This window comes from Contarinia nasturtii, unplaced genomic scaffold (assembly GCF_009176525.2).
Source record: "Contarinia nasturtii isolate CC-2019 unplaced genomic scaffold, AAFC_CNas_1.1 Cnas_scaffold_350, whole genome shotgun sequence".
In the NCBI taxonomy this organism is placed as follows: Eukaryota; Metazoa; Arthropoda; class Insecta; order Diptera; family Cecidomyiidae; genus Contarinia; species Contarinia nasturtii.
This window is the reverse complement of record NW_022197705.1, coordinates 3,335,030-3,358,134: the sequence shown is the minus strand read 5'-3', so window position 1 is coordinate 3,358,134 and position 23,105 is coordinate 3,335,030. Positions and strand designations below refer to the sequence as shown.

At 33.2% G+C, this 23,105-nt stretch overlaps 2 protein-coding genes across 2 annotated transcripts; one reads left to right on the top strand and one right to left on the bottom strand.

Moving 5' to 3' along the window:
- Positions 1-19,517: 19,517 nt before the first annotated feature.
- On the bottom strand, positions 19,518-20,362 carry LOC116338126. Its single transcript, XM_031763200.1, has 3 exons — positions 20,265-20,362; positions 20,106-20,177; positions 19,518-20,031 (listed from the first exon to the last, which is right to left on the bottom strand). The coding sequence occupies exons 1-3, from the start codon at positions 20,316-20,318 to the stop codon at positions 19,681-19,683; spliced, it is 477 nt and encodes a 158-aa protein (XP_031619060.1). The 5' UTR covers positions 20,319-20,362; the 3' UTR covers positions 19,518-19,680.
- Positions 20,363-20,684: 322 nt separating this feature from the next.
- On the top strand, positions 20,685-21,536 carry LOC116338128. The gene is made up of 3 exons (XM_031763202.1): positions 20,685-20,789; positions 20,877-20,948; positions 21,023-21,536. The coding sequence occupies exons 1-3, from the start codon at positions 20,736-20,738 to the stop codon at positions 21,371-21,373; spliced, it is 477 nt and encodes a 158-aa protein (XP_031619062.1). The 5' UTR covers positions 20,685-20,735; the 3' UTR covers positions 21,374-21,536.
- Positions 21,537-23,105: the final 1,569 nt, after the last annotated feature.

The following is a 23,105-nucleotide window of genomic DNA, read 5'->3' as shown; positions in this document are numbered from 1 at the left end:
TCATAAGAAACATTCGGCTTTATGTCAGCTACAAAATTGAACACGATTGTTTCAATCGTATCGGTATTGTATGCATGTGAAAGTACAAGCTTAATCATGTATCTCTACGGTACAGTTTTTTTAGCGTTTCATAGACTATTATGTACATGATTTACACACTGAAATCGAGTATTCTTCATTCTCGTTCAGGCAAACATGTAAAGTGTGTGAATATTATTCAATTGTTGGCGTTACTGTAGTTGGTGTCAGAATTTAGCACGCATTTGCCAATAACCGTGGCTATTTCACCATTGGTTTATGAATTGTTGGCTAGTGTGGTGCGCATTATCTGTGTATTTGTTGGTAATTTTTCAGCGTCATCTCACGTTTTTTTTTTTCATATTTCCATTTGTTTTGCGCACACGGAATCTGTAAGTCTCGCTGCGACTGTGTAACAGAAAGATCTTTTGTCATTGCCAAATGCAACATTTAATTCGCGAATGGACTATTGACACAAAAATTATCAAACATAATTTATTATAACCCACCGCGACTACGTATACACGTAAGAATTCTTTATCTCGTTTCTTCTTTTTTATTTCTCTCTCTTTCTACCTCCTTCTCTCAATCTCTCTCTCTCGCTCTCTCATACACACCATAGAGCAGATGAAATCAAAGGAAAAACAAAAAACGTTTTGTACGATTCGTATAAAACAAATTGTCGAGTACGATACATGCAATTGGTAATCATTTCGTTTGGAAAATAATTTTGTATTTCACAATGCGAAGCAAAAAAGAAACAAAAAAAATCGACGATATTTTGTTTTTAAATTGGAAGTGAGTCCACGAGAACTATTTAGCATCATTTGTCAGTTGTCGCATATTTATTATTACAAATTGCTCAACACGCTATTTGGATGGCGAAAAAAAAATGAAACTTAGGAGGTTATCTTGAGGGAAACTATCTTTGACCAATTTCTAAATTTATTGAATCGCATAAATTTTGAACGACGACAACGAAAACAACGACGATTGAATGCGCAACTTTCATGTAAACCAATCATCAAACGCTTGAATTCGAAAATTTTATTAGCCGGTAAATGTTTCGAAAATATCCAAAAGGTTTTGCGAATCATTGAGTTTTCGCCGGAACATATGCATAAAACAAGTAAGTGAGTAATTTCATGAAATCAACGTGTCGACAGTTCCATTGATTTATAGCCATTGAGTGTGCAAATTGAAGCGCATTCTTTCTCTCCTGTATTGCATGAAGAATAAAAAAATGCGATTGAAGCTATGAATAATAATAATACTCAGAATTAGCACTGTCATCTGTCTGTAAGAGACTTCTCATTTGAATGAAATAACGTGCGGAGTTTCATGTTATTGATATAGATGAGAAAAAAAACGATCGTTTTAAAAAAAATACTTTGGTTTTTCGGTTGTAGTACAAAGAGATGGATCCGACAAAAGTCTATAGTTATTGCACAAAATGGCTTTAATCCCCATGTTCTTTTTTCTTCATTTCAAACATGGATCAACTTACAATTCAGCATATGTGATTTTGGTGTGCTGATGAAAATTTCGCGGCGACTGATTCGGCACATTTAATTTATATGAGGCGTGCGATAATTCGCTTCAACAAAGTCGCGACACAGAGCCGTTAAAATCGAACGATCATCAACAACATGCAAAGGTATACACACAACATGCGGCTGAACGAAATACAGAAACAAGAACAAAAAAAAACGGCCAAAAACTTTGAATAAATCTCAACCGCAAGAATGGCTAAAGGAAGTACACGAATCAAGAAAATGAAAACAAGAAGAAAAAGATCGATGGAAAAAACAACAAAAGACAAATCAAAGCCGAAATACACTGAAAAAAACTGCAACAATATTCCATACACACAAAACGCCAGCCACCGATTGTTCGGTGCGCCTTTTTTCTGTGTTAAATTAATATTGTTTTAATTAAATAAATGAGCTCTATGATTTGAATGAAAATCAGGCAATTAAAAATGGTTGCAAATCGCGGCTTTGACTTTGTTGAAAACACACAGGATGCACAATGCACACACACACACATACACGGTGTATATTGAGCGAAAAAAGGCAACGAGAAACTTATTTTGAGCAAGCGAGAATGAAAAGCAGGAGAAAGAGATGTTCTGCATATAGACAACAGCATCTGCATTCTTCACAAGAATCATCATCATCATCATAATTTTACGATCCGTTGCGATGCAATTTTCAATCACAACACATGTGAATAGTTATAGAAACAGCTAAAAGTTGAATTAACCAAACACACCTCAGATCAGCTGATTCTATAATTGAAACTCAATGTGTGAATAACCTTGCTCCACAATCCATTATTCATCATAACACATGCGTCTTTTCTACATTCCAATCTCATTTCATTTAATAAAGTTCTCTCGTTTACGAAGCAACAACATCCATCACAACATTTTTAGTGCAAAACTGCTATTCAATGAAAAATTCGCAAATGCGACATTTTCACTATCAGTCGATAGATGGAATTAGTTCTCGATGCATCAAAGATCACAATGGTTTGAGTATTTGCTCAAATGTAATCATTCGAAAGTTTATGAGCCAAATGCAATTCTGAAAGCGAAAAAAAAACAAACCGAAAACATTGTTGCGATTTACGTAATTTCTATAATTTAGCAGTAACATCTCATTATGAAAATTAGCAGGATTCAGTTCAAAAAGAGAAATGGTTCACAAGTAATAATAAGCGTTTTTGTGTGTGTTTCAAGCAATTGCCGTGGATTTTTTTATGGTTGTAAGTAGGAGATTACATGCAATTAAATCACATCGACATTTCAATTTTTGTAAAATTTGAAATGCGTACCCCAGAAAAGAGGATAAGAACGGCAGCTTGCGCATAATTGCTGACATACCAATCAATCAAATGCCAATATTCGCGAGATGGTATCACTCGATAAAAATCGAGGTGGAGAGAACGCATTTACCACAAAATTAAGAAATTACCGTCCGTAATTTTGGGCTATTAAAAATTTGGGTTTCGCGCAATAATTTTCGCCATTTAAATAATTTCTCTAATTGAATTGGGAATTTTTTTTGTTCCTTCTCTCAACCCGTTTTCTCTCCATCATTTTTTGTCCGTGTCTTGATAATAAATTATATAAACCGTTGCGCACACGGAAGACAACCCGATTTAAAACAAACTGTTTTGCCAACATTGACTGACAACGAACAGAACGAACGCGAATGTGAAAACGAAAACTGTGAACGCCAATGTGAAAATGTTCAAACGACAACAAATGCATCATATTATTATAGATTACAACCACTTGTAACTTTATTTGAGGAATTTGCTTTTGACAGTATGTTTTTCGCTTTGCTTTTTATCTCTCTCTCTCACACTCTTATACTCTCCGCTTTATCGTATCGCCAAAGTAATAATGATGTATCCATTAAAATAATGAGATGCAATAAGATCATGCTTTCGTTTGTATTTTTTGTTTGCCTCATTCGTCGTACTTTACTCGCGTACATATATTTTTGTATTTGTGACAGACACTCTTCTGGGCGCTATGAAAAGTGCTTATTGGTTGGAATTTGTACGGTGAAAACCAGTTTAACAAACGGTGTGGTTCGGTTTTATAAAGCATTTTGTTATTTACCAATGATGATTATGATATGCATTCAACGCAAAGATCATAATGGCATTCGATTAACAAATATTGTTACATTGTCTTTTTTTTCCGTCGGAACAGGCGAAGAATAATAGAAGTTTTTTATCAAGAAAAAAAAACACCGAATTTCAATTGAAGAACATCAGAGTTTAGTGCTAACGTAAGCTCGTATGCTTTTTTATGTTATGGCAACGAATGCATTTATTAAGGAGAGGCAGCAATGGAGGCGCCCATCGTTTTTTTCAGCGGTTCTTTTATGCTGCATACCGACCAAAAGGCCCGTTTCCAATGGGGAAATGTAATTTGAAAAGAGAGAAGGAGAGCAAAAAAAAATTGAGATCAGCAATTTCTTTATGACCAAAAACAGTAATTCCAAATTTGAAAATGATGGTCAATCAACGGTAATGATCCTTGGTTCATCATGAATTTCGATGATTGCTTATGTAAACATTGTTTACTAAACAACAATAAAAAAAAGAGAGTGAAAAAAACACACAGAGGGAATTCCAAATCATATCAAAATTAAGCGTGGTAAAAACATTTATATACAGTTCCGCATTTTAACATCAATTGAATAAAGAGAAACAAAACACAATGTTCAAATCACTTCTACAATAGCAGCGAAAACAAAAACTCCCTTAAAAACTGCTTAGAAAAGAAATCGACATTTGAAATCTAAGATGGTATTTCGACTTTGCGCTTATGATTTTTTTTTATGTTTTCCGATAAGCATAATGAGCACGATATAAAATCAAATCACATTGGATTTTATACATTTCGAAGCTTAAACAATATTCTTAGTTGGAATCTCTATTCTACACACGCATTTATATTTTGAATAAAAAAAAACTATACTCACGCAATTTCCCAATCAAGGTTTTTACTAAGCAAAACGTTATGAGAAGAAATATAAACTTCTCGTCCACTGCTGGTGCTGGTGCTGTTGCTGCTGAGACAGCAAGAATAACTTTAATGAATGCTCACCAATGATTGAACAAGAAGAACGCCATCGCGATCAAAGCACCGAATTTGTATAAATTAAGACAAACGAAAACATGAATAGAAGAAGTAAAAAAAAGAACTCAAAGTGAAACGAACCGATTGTTACACAATCTCGATTCGTAAATGACCACTTTAACTGTTCAAGTTCAACTAACGAAATGCACATAATAATTACTTGTTTGCCGATGAAAGAAAACAAAAAAAAAATCAGAAAGTAAAAAAAACACCGAAAACGATGATTCGTTCAATACAAAAGACATCAAACAACTAAGGAATCTCCTACATACATTCTCAAACAAACACAATATCTGTTCAATTCAATACAAAATAAACATGACTCGATGTCTTCTTCGTTGCTCTTTTGGTTTTTATATAAATAGTTGGAATAGTATCCCGATTACATAGAACATTGTACAACACATATAAAGTAGAAAAGAGACAAACTCAAAAAACCTTTTGAAATATTTTGTTTACGACGACGACAATTTTTAAGTCAATGAACATTCAATGTTTTAAGTGTAGTTCGACAGCTAAATAGGAAATAATCAATTTTATTTTTTAAGTAGGGTCCCATTCAAAGAAGAATGAATGAATCAACGTTTGCCATATACATATTTAAATTGAGTTTTGTCTTTTGTTCTTATTCTCAATTTTTTTTTCAGATTTTGGCGATGGGAATCTTCAAAGTGCCACGGTACCCCTTTTCCATTTTTGGTGTTTGGCGTAGTCACGGTGTTTTGATTTTTACAATTGCTACGGTTATTAAATATTTAAATAAATAATTTGAAAATGAACATTTTTAATTGTATGTTATTCAAACGAGCGCATTTTTTCATATGCATTTCAGAATGAAAAAGGTAAGCTAAGACGGAAGCAAAGTAACATTTTCTAATTTCACACCTACACAGTGTTTTTCTTTTAAAATACGAAATCTTGAATCTTTGAAAAGAAAGCAATTATTTCCAATTGCATTCCTGTCAAAAAAAAACCAATGGGACTGGTAAGATAGAATTTTTCGTCTAAAACCGACAAAAATGCACATATTTGTCTCTTTCTTACAAAAGGCGTTCCTAGACACATCTTTTTTGTATTCTCTTTTATGTTCATATGTGTCTTCTGCATCGAAACTGACTACAAAAATGGTACCTGCATTTGAACTTCATAAATGTTAGATTTATGGCTTTTGTACAAAAGTATCTATAGCCAATGCATGATTCGAAGACGAAAAAAACCAGTTGAAGATGAGAGATGAAAAAAACCACAAAATTCGATTTTATTTTGAATCATATCTATATACGCCAAACATATTCTCGGTTAAAAAGATGGTTGTTGGAATATATATCCGGGCCCTTTTTATTTTCGAATAAATTCTCGTTGAAATCAACAAATGAACGGGCATATTGAATCTATTAAGTGTGTTACAATGTCTAATGTAAATTGCTTTTCGAACCACAACTAAATGGTTTTGATTTCCATGCATTGCTATGTATGTTTTTTTGCGAAAGTATTCTAAGGGACCAGAGATTTATCGATAGAATGAGAATGTTACATAAAACACCATTATTACGAACAAATACATTGGAATATAATGATTTTTTTTTGTTATTGAATTTCCCCGAAAATATGTTATTGGGAAATTATATCAACAAAAAGCTGTTTTTGGATAGTTTTTATCCTTTCAGTTCGATGCGTGGACGACACGATTGAATGACTTTTACACAAAAAGCATACGCTCATTTAACATTCCCTTCAATTTGATTATCTAGTTAAATAATTGGGTTAGCAACCATAATAATTATTAAGTAATCTGCAATCAAAAACATAGATTACTAACTTATGTTTCCAGGTTCGATCATTCATTGGAAATTGGTACCTTGTTTATTGATCTAATCAGGTTTTAGCTATAATTTTACTAGTTTATTTATATCATTTTTTTTACTGAATATGTCATGGATTGATGACCTTAGTTCAATTAGATTTTGAATCAGATATCTAATTACATGAGAGTACATGCTAAAAACACTGTCCTACTTAGCTGAATACGATGAAATTCCATATGTTCCTTGGCTTAAATCCTTAATTGAGACAAGTTCTTTTTTTCTTTATTTTGAGCAGCGAAACAGTTTGATATCAAAAATACAAATTGACTTGCAGGTGTAAGTATATATTCGAATAATAACTTACTTTAAACCAATAAGTAAGATTTTGTGCACGTCCAATATAAATAATTGTTTAATCAGCAAGAGTATCTAATCAAATTGTTCTTATTTCTAATTGCGTTCCGAAGCAGCGAATGCCTTTACCTTTAAATTGAGAGTACAACATTAAAGGCGAGCAATGAAGATGAAACAAAAAAAAACACAATATATAAATTATAACAAAAAAACAGAGAAAAAAAGATTGATGTTGATGAATTGACCTGAACCGAAGATTGACAGTGATAATTTACTTATTTTTCTCTATTTAGTTCCAAGTTTTTATTTTTCTTCATTTCTGCGGTTGATTGCTTTCTCATTTTCTTAAGAGTGCTCATTGCACGTTAAAATCGTGGAATTCGGCATTTTGTCGGAAAGACGAATTAAACCGGAGCAGACATAAAGAAAAAAAAAACAAAAAAAATTAACACATCAAGTTCGGGACGAATCGACAGTGCCGTGCCTGTTTTTGTATATATTAAAAAAAAAAAACAATGGAAAAGTATGACCTTTGTTTTCCCAAACTTCTTTTCTAATTCCAAATGAAAAAAAATCATTCTCCTTGAACACAGCTCACACACATACCAATAGTTTTAGTCATTTCTCACGTATAAATTACGTGTATTTTTCGTTATTAAGTTATTCTTCTTTGCTCTTTTTATTTTATTCGACGAGATAACATTCGTCTTTTTTTCGGAAAGAATGGAGTGAGCGAAGAACCAGTTATTGATCATATATTGATTGATTTTCGATCGAGGGAATGAATTTTAAAGTGCTTTGAAAGAAACTCATTCGATATTTTTTTAAAAACAAGGTAAAAGTGTAACTTTCGTTCACTCGATTTGGGTTGATTGATAAATTGACGATCGAGACATCTTGATTTCGTGGCCTCAGCAAATGGAATGATGAGAGACGAAATGGCCAATCGATACCAGCCCATCGAATTAATGATATATCATAATGACTTCATAAACATCTTCATGCTTCTTTGATCGCGCATACACACACACGAATAATTGTGAGCGAAATTCACACAAATTGGGCATTTATTTAGGATATTGATTTCCATTATGCACTTAACACCTTTGTTATTAAAATTAATAGGTATGCAAGAAAGCCAGATTAATTGAGTAAACAGGTGATTTCGTCCCATTTTTTTTGCATAAAATATATATACAAACAGAACGAATTTTTGATTTACTGTTTTGAAGAAAACCAAATTTAATATGAAGCATAGCCAAGATATAAATAATGATGGCGTCTATGTGTGACATTTGGAACAATTTCGTTTCATAAAAGTGATCTCATCGCTGAAACAAACGACAGCAGCAGAAGCAGCATCATCATCAGCTGCAATGTGATTTCATTATTAGTTCTGCTTGAAGTTATTCGTCTATTCGGCATAAAGTATGCTGCGTATATTTTTTTTAATGATAAAAAAAGACGACCCCGTCAACCGCATACACACACACACATCAAATGTGCAACTGTACAAAAGTCGAAGGGAAATTACTATTGCGTTTTGTAATCATGGCAACGAGAATTTTCTAAATGAATTTGTCTCTCTCACTCTCTCTCTCTATCTCTTTCTGCATCGTCTATGTCTCTGGTGTCGAAAACACATCAAAAAGTTGAATTTTCACATGTTGAACGAAGTGAAAAAAGAGACGAATTTTTCTATCTCAAAATTACATTCAGCCAAAAATATGTACCATATTCGGTTGCTTAGGATACGTGTATTATATGTGCCCATGATGGTGCGCTTGTTCGGCATTTCCATTGTATCGAATTTTCGATTTGGTTTTTTTCCCTTTGTGATATGCATAGCGCATATATACAACGATCCTCTTGCGTTATCTGATTCGTCTCTACCAAATTTTTATTCGTCAATGTTACGTCCAAAATATGCCAACGAAACGAATGAAATGTGAGTTAGTGTTGGTGTGTGCGCTGTGCAAGCATTGCTTTCTCAGTTGTTGTATGTTTTTTTTTTCCTCTCGTCTCTCTATCCTTTTGGGGTTTGAATGACAAATTACATCAAATTCGTCAATGTCAAAGTCAGACTGTGTATTACTTTCTACCCAGGAAATTGTTTTCTTTCATTTTCAGCAATGGAGTGCGCGTCGAAGAGCGTGAACAAAAATCCAGGCAATGGCACTGAAACAACGAACCAAATAACAATAATAACAACAAAAGTAGTTGGCAGCAGCAGCAGCAGCAGCGGCAGAGGCAGTAACAGCAACCAAATCAACATCACCAACCAAAAAATCATCATCAAAAACAACAGCATACAAAAATTGTAATATGAAGCAAAAGAAACTGCAGTGACAGAGAGCCTGAACCAAACGTGCAGTAAAATCAAGTTTTTCACTCAAGCCGAACACATAGCGCATAGAAAATGGGAGCAAAAAATTGCCATTTTGCTGAAGAATAAAAAAAACAACGACCGAAACTCATTTTAATTTTGGCCTTTCGAAAAGACGACGAATCCGCATAAAAACGACCGAATTTAAATGTCGAGAGTAAGAAGCGAAACAGTAGCAACGCATCTCAAATGTAAATTGCAGCATCAATCAATTGCCCCTATCCGAATGAATGAGCGAAAAAGAATTGTAATTTCATTTGGTTCTCTCTATTTAAATTCGATTCATGGATTTTACCACAGTTGCCAAAGTCATCTGTTTCCTCATTGTACAAAAGTTTTGTAACACACAGCTAAATTTTCTTGAATAAACGTCATTCGTTACATGAATAACAATATAATCAATTAAATATGAAACCGTAAATAATAATTATTTCATCGACTTCTCGGGCGACAATCATGCAAACCAGCGCCATGCCATTTGTCACTTTTTGTACAATTATTATTAACAGGCGTAGTCTCATTAGATCAATCTTTGTAATATTAAAATTGGTCGCGTTAAAACTTCAATCGTGGAATTCAGTGTGTTTTGATGTGATCACAATGCTCCATGGCACACACACACTCACTACTTCCCATATATCAAACGATAAAATCATCTTTTGTCATTTATTTTATTACATGAATGTATCTCGTTTGCCACTTTTTCCGTATGGAACTTGTTGAGGACACGGTGACACGCCAAAGACACAAGACAATAACAAGAAAACTCTTTCGCCGAAAGATATAATTTTCAAACGGAATGGAAGATGTTATCATATGTGAGAAGCAGCGACTCTGCTTTAAATATGATTGAATGCATTTCGGTGTCGTCGCATTCTTAACAACATCAATTGAAGTGTGTTAAATTTTAAATAGGCGCTCACGAAACGAAATAATTAACTTGTCATTTACGTGTGTATCAAGTTAGATTCATCAACTTTGATTTTCTAATCAGCATAAAAGCAAAAACGTTTCCACTCGTAATTTGCTCGAAAATTTATGAGATGGATTTAAAGTGATACGCTAGCAAGATATAGCAAAAGAATGAACGTTTTTTTTTATTGAAAAAAGAAAATAAAGTTTAGATAAAGAATCACAAGATTTGTTTATGGTTAAAAAACTTGAGAATAAAATTAGAATTTTTAATTGAAAAAAGATTATCTTCCTCTAAAATATCAAATTTTTTAAATGATGACTTTTCTTCTTGGCTTCTTTTATTGCTTTTATTTTCCAAAAGTCCATTTTAAGATCTTGGTAACTCCGCTGGAATTTCATTCATTATTAAATTTTGATAGTCATAATATTCATTGAAAATAGATAAAAATATGCAAAGGACGTGATTTTGTAGGCATATGTAGGTAATTGGCGTATATATTGAATACGTGTGTTGTTTCGTCTACTATTTTATCTTTCTCGAAAGTCCGTTGTGTTATTCTGTTGCATTCACATTGCCGCACATATGTTACACAGCAATTTCATTTTGTTTCTTTCGTCGGATCAATCTCTCGTTGTGTTCATTCATGCAAAATTGTTGTGTTCACAATGTATGTATATAAATTGGTTTTTATTCGGCTGAGAAACAGGTGTTTTGATAAATTAATCTCATTTGTTTAAACAATTTTTTGGTCGTAAATTTTAATATTCGTGTATCTCGTTCGCGTCTCACTCTCGCAACAACCGATACATTTTTGGCATCCGTCTATTAGAGGATGTGTGTGCTGTGTCTGTTGTGTGTGTGCATTTCGGTGCGTTTTTCCTCGTTCGGTGATAAATGTTTGTTTTAGGCACACACATTCTTTTCGCACAAACGAAAATCCGGGTCCAAATGAAAAAAAGGCACGCTGCAAAAAAGCGGAACACATTTTCGTTGTCGCATGGAGGGAAAAAAATGAAATTCATAAATGGATTAGCGGTAACAACCGCACTGACAAATATCGTTAGTTTTTTTTCGCCCAAAATTAAATTCAACTCACTTAGCCGAGAGAGATAAAAAAAATGAACTCTGCCAAAATTTTGAGCTTGATGTCCGTCTTTTTCACCACACTTCTCGTCATTGCACGCATCTTTTTAAATGGTTCAAGTTTTCAACACTCGTCCGGTATTTAATCATCGATGATGGCTTTATTTCGACGTAGTCGTTTTACGGAATATCGATTTTTAATGGGATCAATAAATCAATTATCGTAATGTATGCTTTTAACTGGGCAAACGGTGAATTCGACAATTCGACACGTTTTGCTCAAGTCAACAATTGTTTTCACGTAACATCGCCACATAAATGTGCCAATAAAGAAATCACTCATCAGTTGGTATTTTTGGCATTCAAGAAAATCATCTCTTTTCGGCATTCTTCAACTTTCTACTTGATTTTTTTTTTTTCATCATTTATCAGGCGAAATACGGTGCGAAACTATCGACAGCATAATGATCGTATCGTTCGAACATTTCCATTACACTACAGTTCATTCGAGCGTGTTGCTTGATCAAAAATGTTAATAGTAATTGGTTTTAATGTTAGCGTCATTAATCGGTCAGGGATGTCGATTACAAGAATGAGTTAATGAAAAAACAGAATTTCGAATTATCATTAAAAGCAAGCAAACGAAATTGAAGTACGACAGCATCGTCGACACATACACTTCATCGCGCTACACAGACAAGATAATTGATGTAATTAAATTAATATTTTTGTGAGAGAGTTTTGAAAGATGTAAGCGCACGATGATACTGACACAACATTTCAAAGTGTATAAATGAAAGATCTCTGGCATCAACGTTATTCGAGCGAGAAAAAAAAAACTATTTGAAATATGATTGTTTTGTTATAATTGGCTTACATTTCGGCGGTCCATTGATATTTTTTGTTTCTTTTTTTCTCGTGAGTCTGTAAAAAAACCGTACAACAAATCATTACTCTTGAAATGCCATTTTGTTCCATCTCTCTTCTCTCCGGCCAAATATATGGCTTGAGCTTTTCATGTTGTACCATGAACTAATGACAGTTGCGGCATCCAAACAGGTTGATTAGATTGACTCACGGAAAATACTCAGCACATACAACTAATTGCCAAAGACCGGAGAGCGAGAATGTTAACGACAAAAATATAATTCCGTGTTGAATGTGCACTAAATTTTCCGAATCGAATAAATGTGTATACACTTTGCGATTAAAGTGAATAGCGTACAAGAAAAAAGTAATACTGGCTCCCAGTTACACGAGCTACAATGAGAGACCTTTTACATTTTATTTAATCTATAGAAAAAATGAAAATAAGAAACGCATTCAGAGAAAAGAAATCAAACGTAAAATTATAAATCCATTTGAGCCGCAGAAGGACGGACATACTTAATTTGATGAATGACCGCCCGTGTGTTTTTTTCTTCTTCGACTACACACACATATATGTATATATATATGCACATGTAGCAACGCACAAACATACATACATTCACACAGGCCAAACATGACTTTTATTCGTTGGTACCGTGCTCACTTGGATGGAACCATGAAATAAAAACGAGAGAACGACAACCATCGCCTAACAGCAAGAGGTAAGAATATGTACAACACGAAAAACCTGAATGTGATTGCATTTCTACTTACTCTTTTTTTCAATGTTTGAAATGCGTGTATTGTTACTTTTTGTCTATTTTCATCTGTTTTTCAGCTTTCTTTTGCATTTGGTTCGTTCATTTTCGGGCTTACTAATCGTATGTTTGTCAATATAGACACTGAGCTAAATTTACTTTTTGAACACTTTTTCAGTCTATGGGTTGCCTTTTTGGATAGTATTTCACATTCTGTACATATTTAAAACATTTACTCAAGAAAAACAGAAATAACATCAAATGCCATCGTATCAAATAGTTGAGCACTCGAATATATTCCATCTTTTGGTTTTACCTATGATCCTATTCGGACTAGGTATCATGCAACATTAAAGTCGATTGCTGGCATATTCTTTATGAAAGAAATGAAGGAACATACGGCTACACTGTGGTTAGACTGTCTCATCGCAAAACATGAACAAATGCGAAATTCTTTTAATCGGTAAAAATCAATGGGAGGAAATGACAGCAAATTTTAAAATTGGGGCGCTGTTTAGTTTCGATTTGAGTTGTAAAATTACATTGACGTCCCCTTTGAAATTCGGTGCGCCACCGTCGGCTCAAAGAGACTTGAAGTCTTCACATCCTCTCATTGGTAAAAATATGTTGTATGAAAGGAACTAACACCAAATAAAGTGCAGTAGAAAAGAGCGGGTAAATTCTTTTTAATCAAAAGTTCGATTTTTTTAATTTAGTAAAAAATCACGAAAATAAAATGTTTCAAAATATTACAAAAAATTAGTTATTTTTTGCCCGAAAAAAATCTTTAAAATTCCAAATTTCGGGCCAGCCTATGAAAACCTTCTAAGCATATACTGTCATTCGTAGCCATTCGTTTCTTCTTCTTCTTTGTTATGCTCTCAATGTACGTTGCTTGCAGCTTATGGCTGAAACTCTAATGGCTGGTGCAATGTGTGATGACGACGATGACGACGGTCGTGTGCACACACAGTAGAAGAGGGGAGAGAAATACGAGAATATTTTTTGTAATCCACTACTAATATAATTAGGCAGCCATTATTTGTTTTTAATGCACAGATTCGAATATTCATTTGATATGTTCGAGAATTACCGGGGGAAAGTTAATATGGCTGTTTCGTGTTATTTACGCTTCACTGTCTCTCTTTCAATTAATATTAGAAGCCTGCTATTTTTGGAAGTAGATTAAGTTGTTAGAAATGGTCATATTTAATGAATACTATTTCGAAAAATGGCACTGACTCTCCGCAAATATGTCATATAAGTAAAAAAAACCTATAGTGGGTCGAAATGTAAAGAATTTCGAAATTATTTGAATTACAATGAAAATTAATGATAATTTTGTTCATCAAGGAAGATCGATTAAATTTTGTTGGTCGGCATCCGCTCTTCATATGTATGGAAATGAAGATAGTTGAACAAAAATGGATTATCAGACTAGAGACTATTGTATGGGTAATAGTAATGGGAAATGTCACCAATAGAATCGGTTCCCATGATTTCGAACGTAGAAAAAAGGAGAAACAAACAAAAACGTATTTTAACATCGACATTCTTCATTTTGAATATTATCCGCTCAATGGATTTTTAATATGTGTCTGACTGGACAGGCACAAAAAAAAAACAAAATTATAAATATTCATTTACGCGCTGGTTGCGTGTGCTTTTTTTGTCTTCCACTCATTTTACACCTTTGAATGGTACATATTCTTTAGCGTTATTATCTATTTATATTTATCTGAATTCAAATAAATCATGTTGGTTTTTTCTTTTTCTATCTCTATCAAACCCACTGTCCAACGATCTTATTTCTGTTGAAACGATTGTATGCTGTTCGAACGGACTTTTATATATACACATCTTTTGAATTGATTTATGGTTGAATAAAACATTTTTAGCGTATTTTCCGTATTTAGATATGTATTGTCGCTGACGCACCGTTCATGACTAAAATGAGAGAGAGAAAGACATCACATATGCTTGCATACGCTATCAAATTCGAAAAAAAAAGAGAATTAAAGAAAACCTTTTTTATGCCTATTTTATCAATCGGCCGAAGAATGTGCGCATAAAAGGCGACGTATTTAATAAAAAAGAATTTGTCTGTGATAATGTAAAAACTTAAACTAACGTGCATTTTTCAATGCGAAACGGTGTGGTGTGTCAGAGTGACAGTGTTAATTAATTTTATTAGAACTGAAAAGCAAGTTGGATTCAATGCATACACTCACACACGATAAACAAAAAACTACATTGACACGCATTAGAATTATAAACATGGCGAAAATAAAAACGGTCGGGGCAGGTTTCAGACGTGAACGCTTCGTTTTCTACATTTCGTTCGAAAAATGTGAATAAAACTCCATGACAAGCGACTGTGAATATTTAACGATGTGATAGAGGAGTCTTACTTCGTTTTAACAACGAATACACCAAAAAAACACACTAAATAAAGTCGTAGTAATTTTTGTCGTGCTGTGGCTGTATAAAGATGTATCCAAATGACAGTTAAAATTGATGATTTACCTTGGTATCGATTTATTATAAGGCTTAAACTACACAAAATTTGTGTATATGTATGTCTGCATGCTTTTTTCTCTCTTCATCAGACATTTCGTTCATTCGTTGGTTGTCTTTATTTCGAACGCACTTAGCACGACATTTCACAGTCAGATTGTGCTTACTTCACCAATCCACCCAACGGTGAATGAAATGTCCGAGGAAAAATAATACTTTGATATAATCATATGCATAGTTGGTCTCTCATTCTCTCGCTGTTTTTTTTTCTTCTTCGTCGTCAGCGATCGAATGGCAGTAATTCTATTTAAATACGAATCAGAAAAAAGAGATCTAGCTGAGGCGAGGCTTGAAAAATTACCGTGGTCACACAAAATGTGTCCGTACACAATTCTATCGATTCGAACGACACATACACACACTCTGACCGTACTTTGACTCTTTTTCAACATTGTCGAATACAAATTGAAGTTGCAGCAGGATATATGATTTAAGGAACACATACTTTTCTAACCCTTAGAATTAATGACCACTTGCACAGAACTTATGAAAGAAAAATTCACTTGCTCTCTGTCTCTTCCTCTCTGTCGCTCTGTCGATGGCCAAAGGATTAAAACTAGTCACACTCTACATACTATATACTGTAAGCTTGAGATTGATCTATTCGTACAAATCGTATTCCGAGCACATTAGTCTCACAGCATTTTTGTGGGGATCAAGTGAAATAAATTGGTTTATGACACTTTACAAATGGTAAATTGCATTTCCGAAAGTGCAAAACGACAACGCATCACCTTGAATTCAACTGTATGCGATCATGCATTGTTTGCATTTTTGCACATCAAAATTAGTGATAATCGGTTTCATTTGAAAGGAAAAGGTCATAAAAAAGAGTTGGCATTTCTTGTACCGAAACAATGAGACCAACATCACAGTTGGTGCGCAAAATGCTAGCAAATGAGTTTAAATGGCTTCGTTTTTGCAAGAGTTCATTTTTCAAGGACGTATTTCACCTATTCAATTCGGTTACTTATCAGCTTGACCTGAATTTGGTTATAACAAGTGTACACATTTTCAAAACAATGAGCATATAAATGTTGTGATCTTCAATTCTCATCATTGTCATTGTCAGCTTTATGGCTTTTTTCTTTGTTTGATCATGGGAAATGGGTTTTTAGAAGAAAATCCGTCCAGAACATTAACTCAATCCTTTTGTTGAATATTTTTTTACTCTAAAATGTGTTTCTAACTTGTTTTTTTTCCTGCAAAACCAAATTCGCATATGCACTGTTTCGTTTTGTAATACCTTCGCTTTAACTTGCATCGCATGTATATTGCTTTCATTCGATTTTTTTTCCAGCACCTATGGATTGAGTGCCGTATTCGTTTAATAAACTATAAACATTAATGAAGATATAAAAACATTTATTGCAAAATGAATGGTGATTAATTTTAATTAAAAAAATAAAAATGGCACCAAGCGTTAAAGAGTACAGCGACACGATCGCATTCAATGAAAAACAGCGTTGCATAAAAAAAGAGTTTCTACTAGAAGACAAATAAGTCGGGCAACGTATACAAAATAACTGAAAATACCCCAAGTTAATGTGATGCGATTAATTCAAAAACAAATAGCTCGATTATTTAAAATTGTCACTACATATTTTTTTATTTAACGATTAACTGGTGTACCGCTTGCGGGCTCATGTATCCATTTCGAATACGACCGCATTCAGTCCAAAAAAAATGAAGGCATGGAATATGCACTAATGGAGATGTATGCAGTTACGTTTATCATGTGAAAATCGATGGAAAAAAATACAAACAATCCAGGAAAAATACGGAAAAATGGAGATCAATTGACCAAGAAATCTCATTCGACAAATCTATGGTGTTTACCACAATTTCAAAATTAACTTTGATAATTGCCGCTGGGAATTCGTCTAATCAAGTGAAAATGTACACGAAACGTTGTCTTGTTTACGGTAAAAATCTACTCATTTGAAACAACTTTGAAGCAGAACGATAGTGAAAATGATACAACGAGTGATCTGCAGTCATACATTCAAATGTGGCTGACGAAAAAAACAATAAAGTGAAAAAAAGTGTACTGAAACAAATAAATATGTGTCGATTTTAATGTTTGAGCACATAAAATAAATGATGATCATTAGGTAATTAAGCTGTTATCTGGGTTTCCGGTTTGAAATAGAAGAGTGTGAGCAGAGGGAGCAGCTGTGGAAATAAGACTATGGCTTTTTCAACCGAATCAAAATCGCTTGATTAAGAGTAAAATTGGGATCGATCTAGGGACAGAGCAGTACTAGAATAATAATTTTTGTTTAAAGTAATTCTATGTTGTGAGTAGTAATCCATATTAATCCGCAGTAATAACCACTTGTGTAAATTCAAACAGCAGTGCAATGACGTTTCATGTGTACGTTGTGTATTACATTTGTTAGGAATAAAGCGATCGTCGTATATTGCGGATTGAAGCAATTTATTCGATATTTATTAAATTAAATTCGTTATTTTCCATTTTTTAACAATAAAATGTCTCATCCAAAATATACGGCGATCGATTTATGTCTAGCAAATGTCATACACAACGTACACATGAAAGTCATTGCACTGCTGTTAGAATTTACGTAAGTGTGTATTAATATGGATTAATATGGATTACTACCATAGCTGGGCAGACTGAAAAATTCAGGGGGGGGATTGGGGGGGTAATTTTCTCAAAAACTCCTAGCAAAATCATGAATTTTGTAAAGTGGTAACGCAAAGATTTGATGATTTTGTAAAGGGGTAACGCTAAAATTTGATGCCTCAGGAGGGGGTAATCCCCCCCCCCTGTCTGCCCAGCTATGATTACTACTCACAACATAGAATTACTTTAAACAAAAATTATTATTCTAGTACTGCTCTGCCCCTAGGGATCGATTTTACTTTTCCGCACACATAGTGTAAGGTGAAAAGTATTGTAATCGGTCAAAATTTTGAAAACTTCAGAAACATGTTTTCTGGACGTTTCTGAGGTCAGCGAACCCGAATCAGGCCGTTTTGAGCATGGTTTATGTTAATCTGTACGTCGTACGTTGTACGTCGTACGTTGTACGTCGTACGTTGTACGTCGTACGCAAAATTTGTTAGCAAGATTGCGCTCATCGTAGAAACTTAATTCAAAATCTGACTTTACAGGATGATTGGGGGTCCCGAGGAATAGAAATCATTAGCTTTTGAGCGACTTTGGTTGATGGGAAAAAATGTCATGCCTGGAGTGATACCTATGAAAAAGAGTCCAATTTTCGTCCAAAAGTCATACTTAATGTGGACTTAAACATTCAAAAATATGTATTGGGGGGTTTTTTGGCACGAGAAAACCGAATCTGAGGTTATTTTTGAGATACAATCAACTTTTAATACAATTTCCTTGAAAAAATCACAAAAAAAATGAATTTTTGTATGGGATCCATGCATGTATGCTACCTTAATGACGTGAAACTTTGCACAGTCTATTTTTTACACAAAAAAATAACATTCTGAAAATTTGAAGAGATTTTAATCAAAATTTTAATCAAAATTAGGGGTACCTCCCATACAAAATTTTCAATTTTTGGCTCAAAAACGAATATTTTGCATGGGAGGTACTCTTAATTTTGGTTAAAATTTCTCCAAACCTTCCGAATGTTATTTTTTTGTGAAAAAATAACCTGTGCAAAGTTTCACACCATTAATATAGCATACAGACATGGCTCACATACAAAGATCCAAATTTTTTGTGACTTTAGTTATGGAAAGTGTTTCAAAAATAATTTTTATGGCAAAATTAACGTCAGACATATTTTTTATAGTATTTTGTTAGAAAATAGAATACTTTCAAATGTCGTACAAATGGGTTCATCATGAAAGTGTGAATAATCTTTTCTCGGGTACTTCTGCTATTAAATTAAAAAATATTTCGTTGCCAAAGTTGAAACATATTTTTTGGTTTCGAACTTTACGACGCTTGAAAGGCTTGAAAAATCGAACAAATATTATTTTGAACTTTCTTAATAAAATACGCAACTACCACAGTGCGGAAAAGTTCGTCTTACTCCCGTAAGACTTTTTATTATAATGTTAAGAATAGAAACGAAAATAAAAGTTTGCTTCTGAATAGTAAATTATTTTAATTGCAATAATTTCGAAGGTTAAGGAATTTTACAGTAGAATTACGACCTCAATTTCATTTTTATGAACAATTACTCATTCAAATAAATTCAGTTATATTCTTGGCTGAATAAATTATTCAATGACGACGACAGTTATTAATCATGTTCTTGTAGGTTTAATTGTTTCACATAATCGTCATAATCTTTCAAGTACTGTGGTTTTTTGCCCGAAGCATATCCATTTCCTTGATAATAATCATAAGGATGAACTACATCTTGTCCAGTGTAAGCAGCAGTAATACGATCAGCTTCGCCAAAGATGTAATCGTATTGAGCTCTTCCAAAATTATCTGCTGGGGAGTGCGATGCATGGCGTGCTTCTACCTCCTCATCGGTAATTTCTCTATTATATTCTTGTTTTACATTGTCGGCATATTCACGTAGCTTGCCAGCAACTTTAGAAGCTGGTTTTTGACTTGATTTGATAGCATTTTTCAACTTGGATTTCTTATTATTAAATACAATCAACATTAGCATTAGTTCTTTAATTATTAAATACCATCATTAAATATTACACTTACCACACCACTTGGAGCACCTTTTGATTTGGAGGTAGACTCCTTCCCTCCTGCTTCCACGCTTGAAATTAGGAGCTATAATAAATAAGGTTGCGAATGAAAAGATTTGAGGAAATGAAGAAGAAAACTTCAGTTTAAATTTTAAAGTTGAAAATCAAATACCTCACAGAACAAAACTGCAATGAAAAGAAGTACAAAAACCTTTCGATTTAACATTTTTAGTGTTCCCAATAGTCTACCTATTAACGATTCAAGGCTCACTAATGATTTGATGTCGGGTGGTGATCAATTTATATATACTCTTTCAAGAGACAAATAATAATTTATGCGAGCCCATGCGAATTCTTATAATTATTTAATAATTATTTAATAATAATAATAATATTATTTAATAATTATTTTTTTCTTATTTTATTATTATTACAATAATAATATTATTTATTTAATAATAATAATATTATTTAATTATTATTCAATACTTAATAATTATTAAATAGTTATAAGAATTCGCATGTGCTCGCATAAATTATTATTTGTCTCTTGAAAATTGTATATATAAATTGATCACCAACCGACATCAAATCATTAGTGAACCTTGAATCGTTGATAGGTAGACTATTGGAAACACTAAAAATGTTAAATCGAAAGGTTTTTGTACTTCTTTTCATTGGAGTTTTGTTCTGTGAGGTATTTGATTTTCAACTTTAAAATTTAAACTGAAGTTTTCTTCTTCATTTCCTCAAATCTTTTCATTCGCGCCCTTATTTATTATAGCTCCTAATTTCAAGCGTGGAAGCAGGAGGGAAGGAGTCTACATCCAAATCAAAAGGTGCTCCAAGTGGTGTGGTAAGTGTAATATGCAATGTTGGTATTAAATAATTAAAGAACTAATGCTAATGTTGATTGTATTTAATAATAAGAAATCCAAGTTGAAAAATGCTATCAAATCAAGTCAAAAACCAGCTTCTAAAGTTGCTGGCAAGCTACGTGAATATGCCGACAATGTAAAACAAGAATATAATAGAGAAATTACCGATGAGGAGGTAGAAGCACGCCATGCATCGCACTCCCCGGCAGATAATTTTGGAAGAGCTCAATACGATTACATCTTTGGCGAAGCTGATCGTATTACTGCTGCTTACACTGGACAAGATGTAGTTCATCCTTACGATTATTATCAAGGAGATGGATATGCTTCGGGCAAAAAACCACAGTACTTGAAAGATTATGACGATTATGTGAAACAATTAAACCTACAAGAACATGATTAATAACTGTCGTCGTCATTGAATAATTTATTCAGCCAAGAATTTAACTGAATTTATTTGAATGAGTAATTGTTTATAAAAATGAAATTGAGGTCGTAATTCTACTGTAAAATTCCTTAACCCTCGAAATTATTGCAATTAAAATAATTTACTATTCAGAAGCAAACTTTTTTTTTCGTTTCTATTCTTAACATTATAAAATCGATCCCAATCTCAATCAAGCGATTTTGATTCGATTAAAAACGCCATAGCCTTCTATTTCAAACCAGAAACCCAGATAACAGCCGAATTACCTAATGATCATCATTTATTTTATATAAATAATGAAATAATGAAAATTTCCATACATTTTTTAACACTTAAAAACGAGTGTCACTTACGTTGTATACTGACAATGTATTTGAACGCGATTCGATTAAAGAAGCGCCATCTCTATCTCGCCAGATGCTCATATATTTTTTTCTTGCAAACAAAATTAAGATTTATCGAACAAAAAAACTGTCAACATTTTTAATTTTTTGTTTGCAATAATCCCAATGATACCGATAGTACACCAGAAAAATATTCACTTCGTGTTGTTTACGTTGTTTCTTTTGACAGATATCAATGTTTGACAAATATATAAACGAATACCCAAGTGTGTAAAGTTTCCCTTTGGTTTGCATTGGGACTCAGAGATGGCGCTCGCAAAATCCGATCGCCATGAATAAGTGAGACTTGCTTGAAAACAACATGACTCAATTTTTTTTTGAAGATACCTTATTTCTTGTAAATAAAATATGTTTCTGAAATACCTTGGCATTACTTGGATGATGAAAGTGTGACGCAAAGATCCTCATCATACATTCAAATGAAGCCAGACGAACATTTTTTCAAATATACAGGAGAATACACTTTTATTAGATAAACTATGCAAAAGAAGAAGAATTTCGTTTCAGAGCCCGCGCAGCTTTAATAAGTATTCAAAAAAACGCATGGTTAAAGATCGTAGAGACCTTAAATTAAAAGTTGTGATAATCCTGTAAGTACTTTGATTACACACTCTTAAGAATGCATATACGCTCCTTCATAATATGCATACGAGCCTATTACATCTATGACAGTGAGAGAGCTGGCCAGCATCCCCAAACAACCAGCGTATTCTTCAAAAGTATTGTTGTTCATAAGGCGCCCTAGAAGCATTGATAGCAGCTCTTACATGATCTTGAACTTGGCTTTCCTATCATTATAATCGTAATTTCTCAGCGTTAGATCTTTCATACTATATACTTAATTACATTCACCGCCCCTCTACGCTTAAAATTAAGAGCTATCATAAAAATATTTTCAATTATAATGATTTCGGTCTAATTACATTCTTTTATTTCGATTTCAAATTCTATCTGTTTTAGTTTTTTATATGCCAATTAATTATTTACGTACGAAAAAGGGAATTTTGTTTTTGACTACCAACACAATACACACTTGCAAGTATTAAAAAAAAACATTTATAATTTTGTAAATGGAAATTACACCATTCGAAATAATCAATTTTTGGCAATAATTTCATTTAGAATTATTTTAAAATGCTAGATTTTGAATCGGAAACTGAAGACATTTTGTAGCTCATCAATTTCTGAAATCGGAGACATTCTTCCGATTTGCTAGGTTTTTTTTAGCCAAATTCTTCCCTTAATTTTACACTGGACACAAGAGGATTTTTTGTTTATACCTCTCGATTTTTTTTTCAATCAGA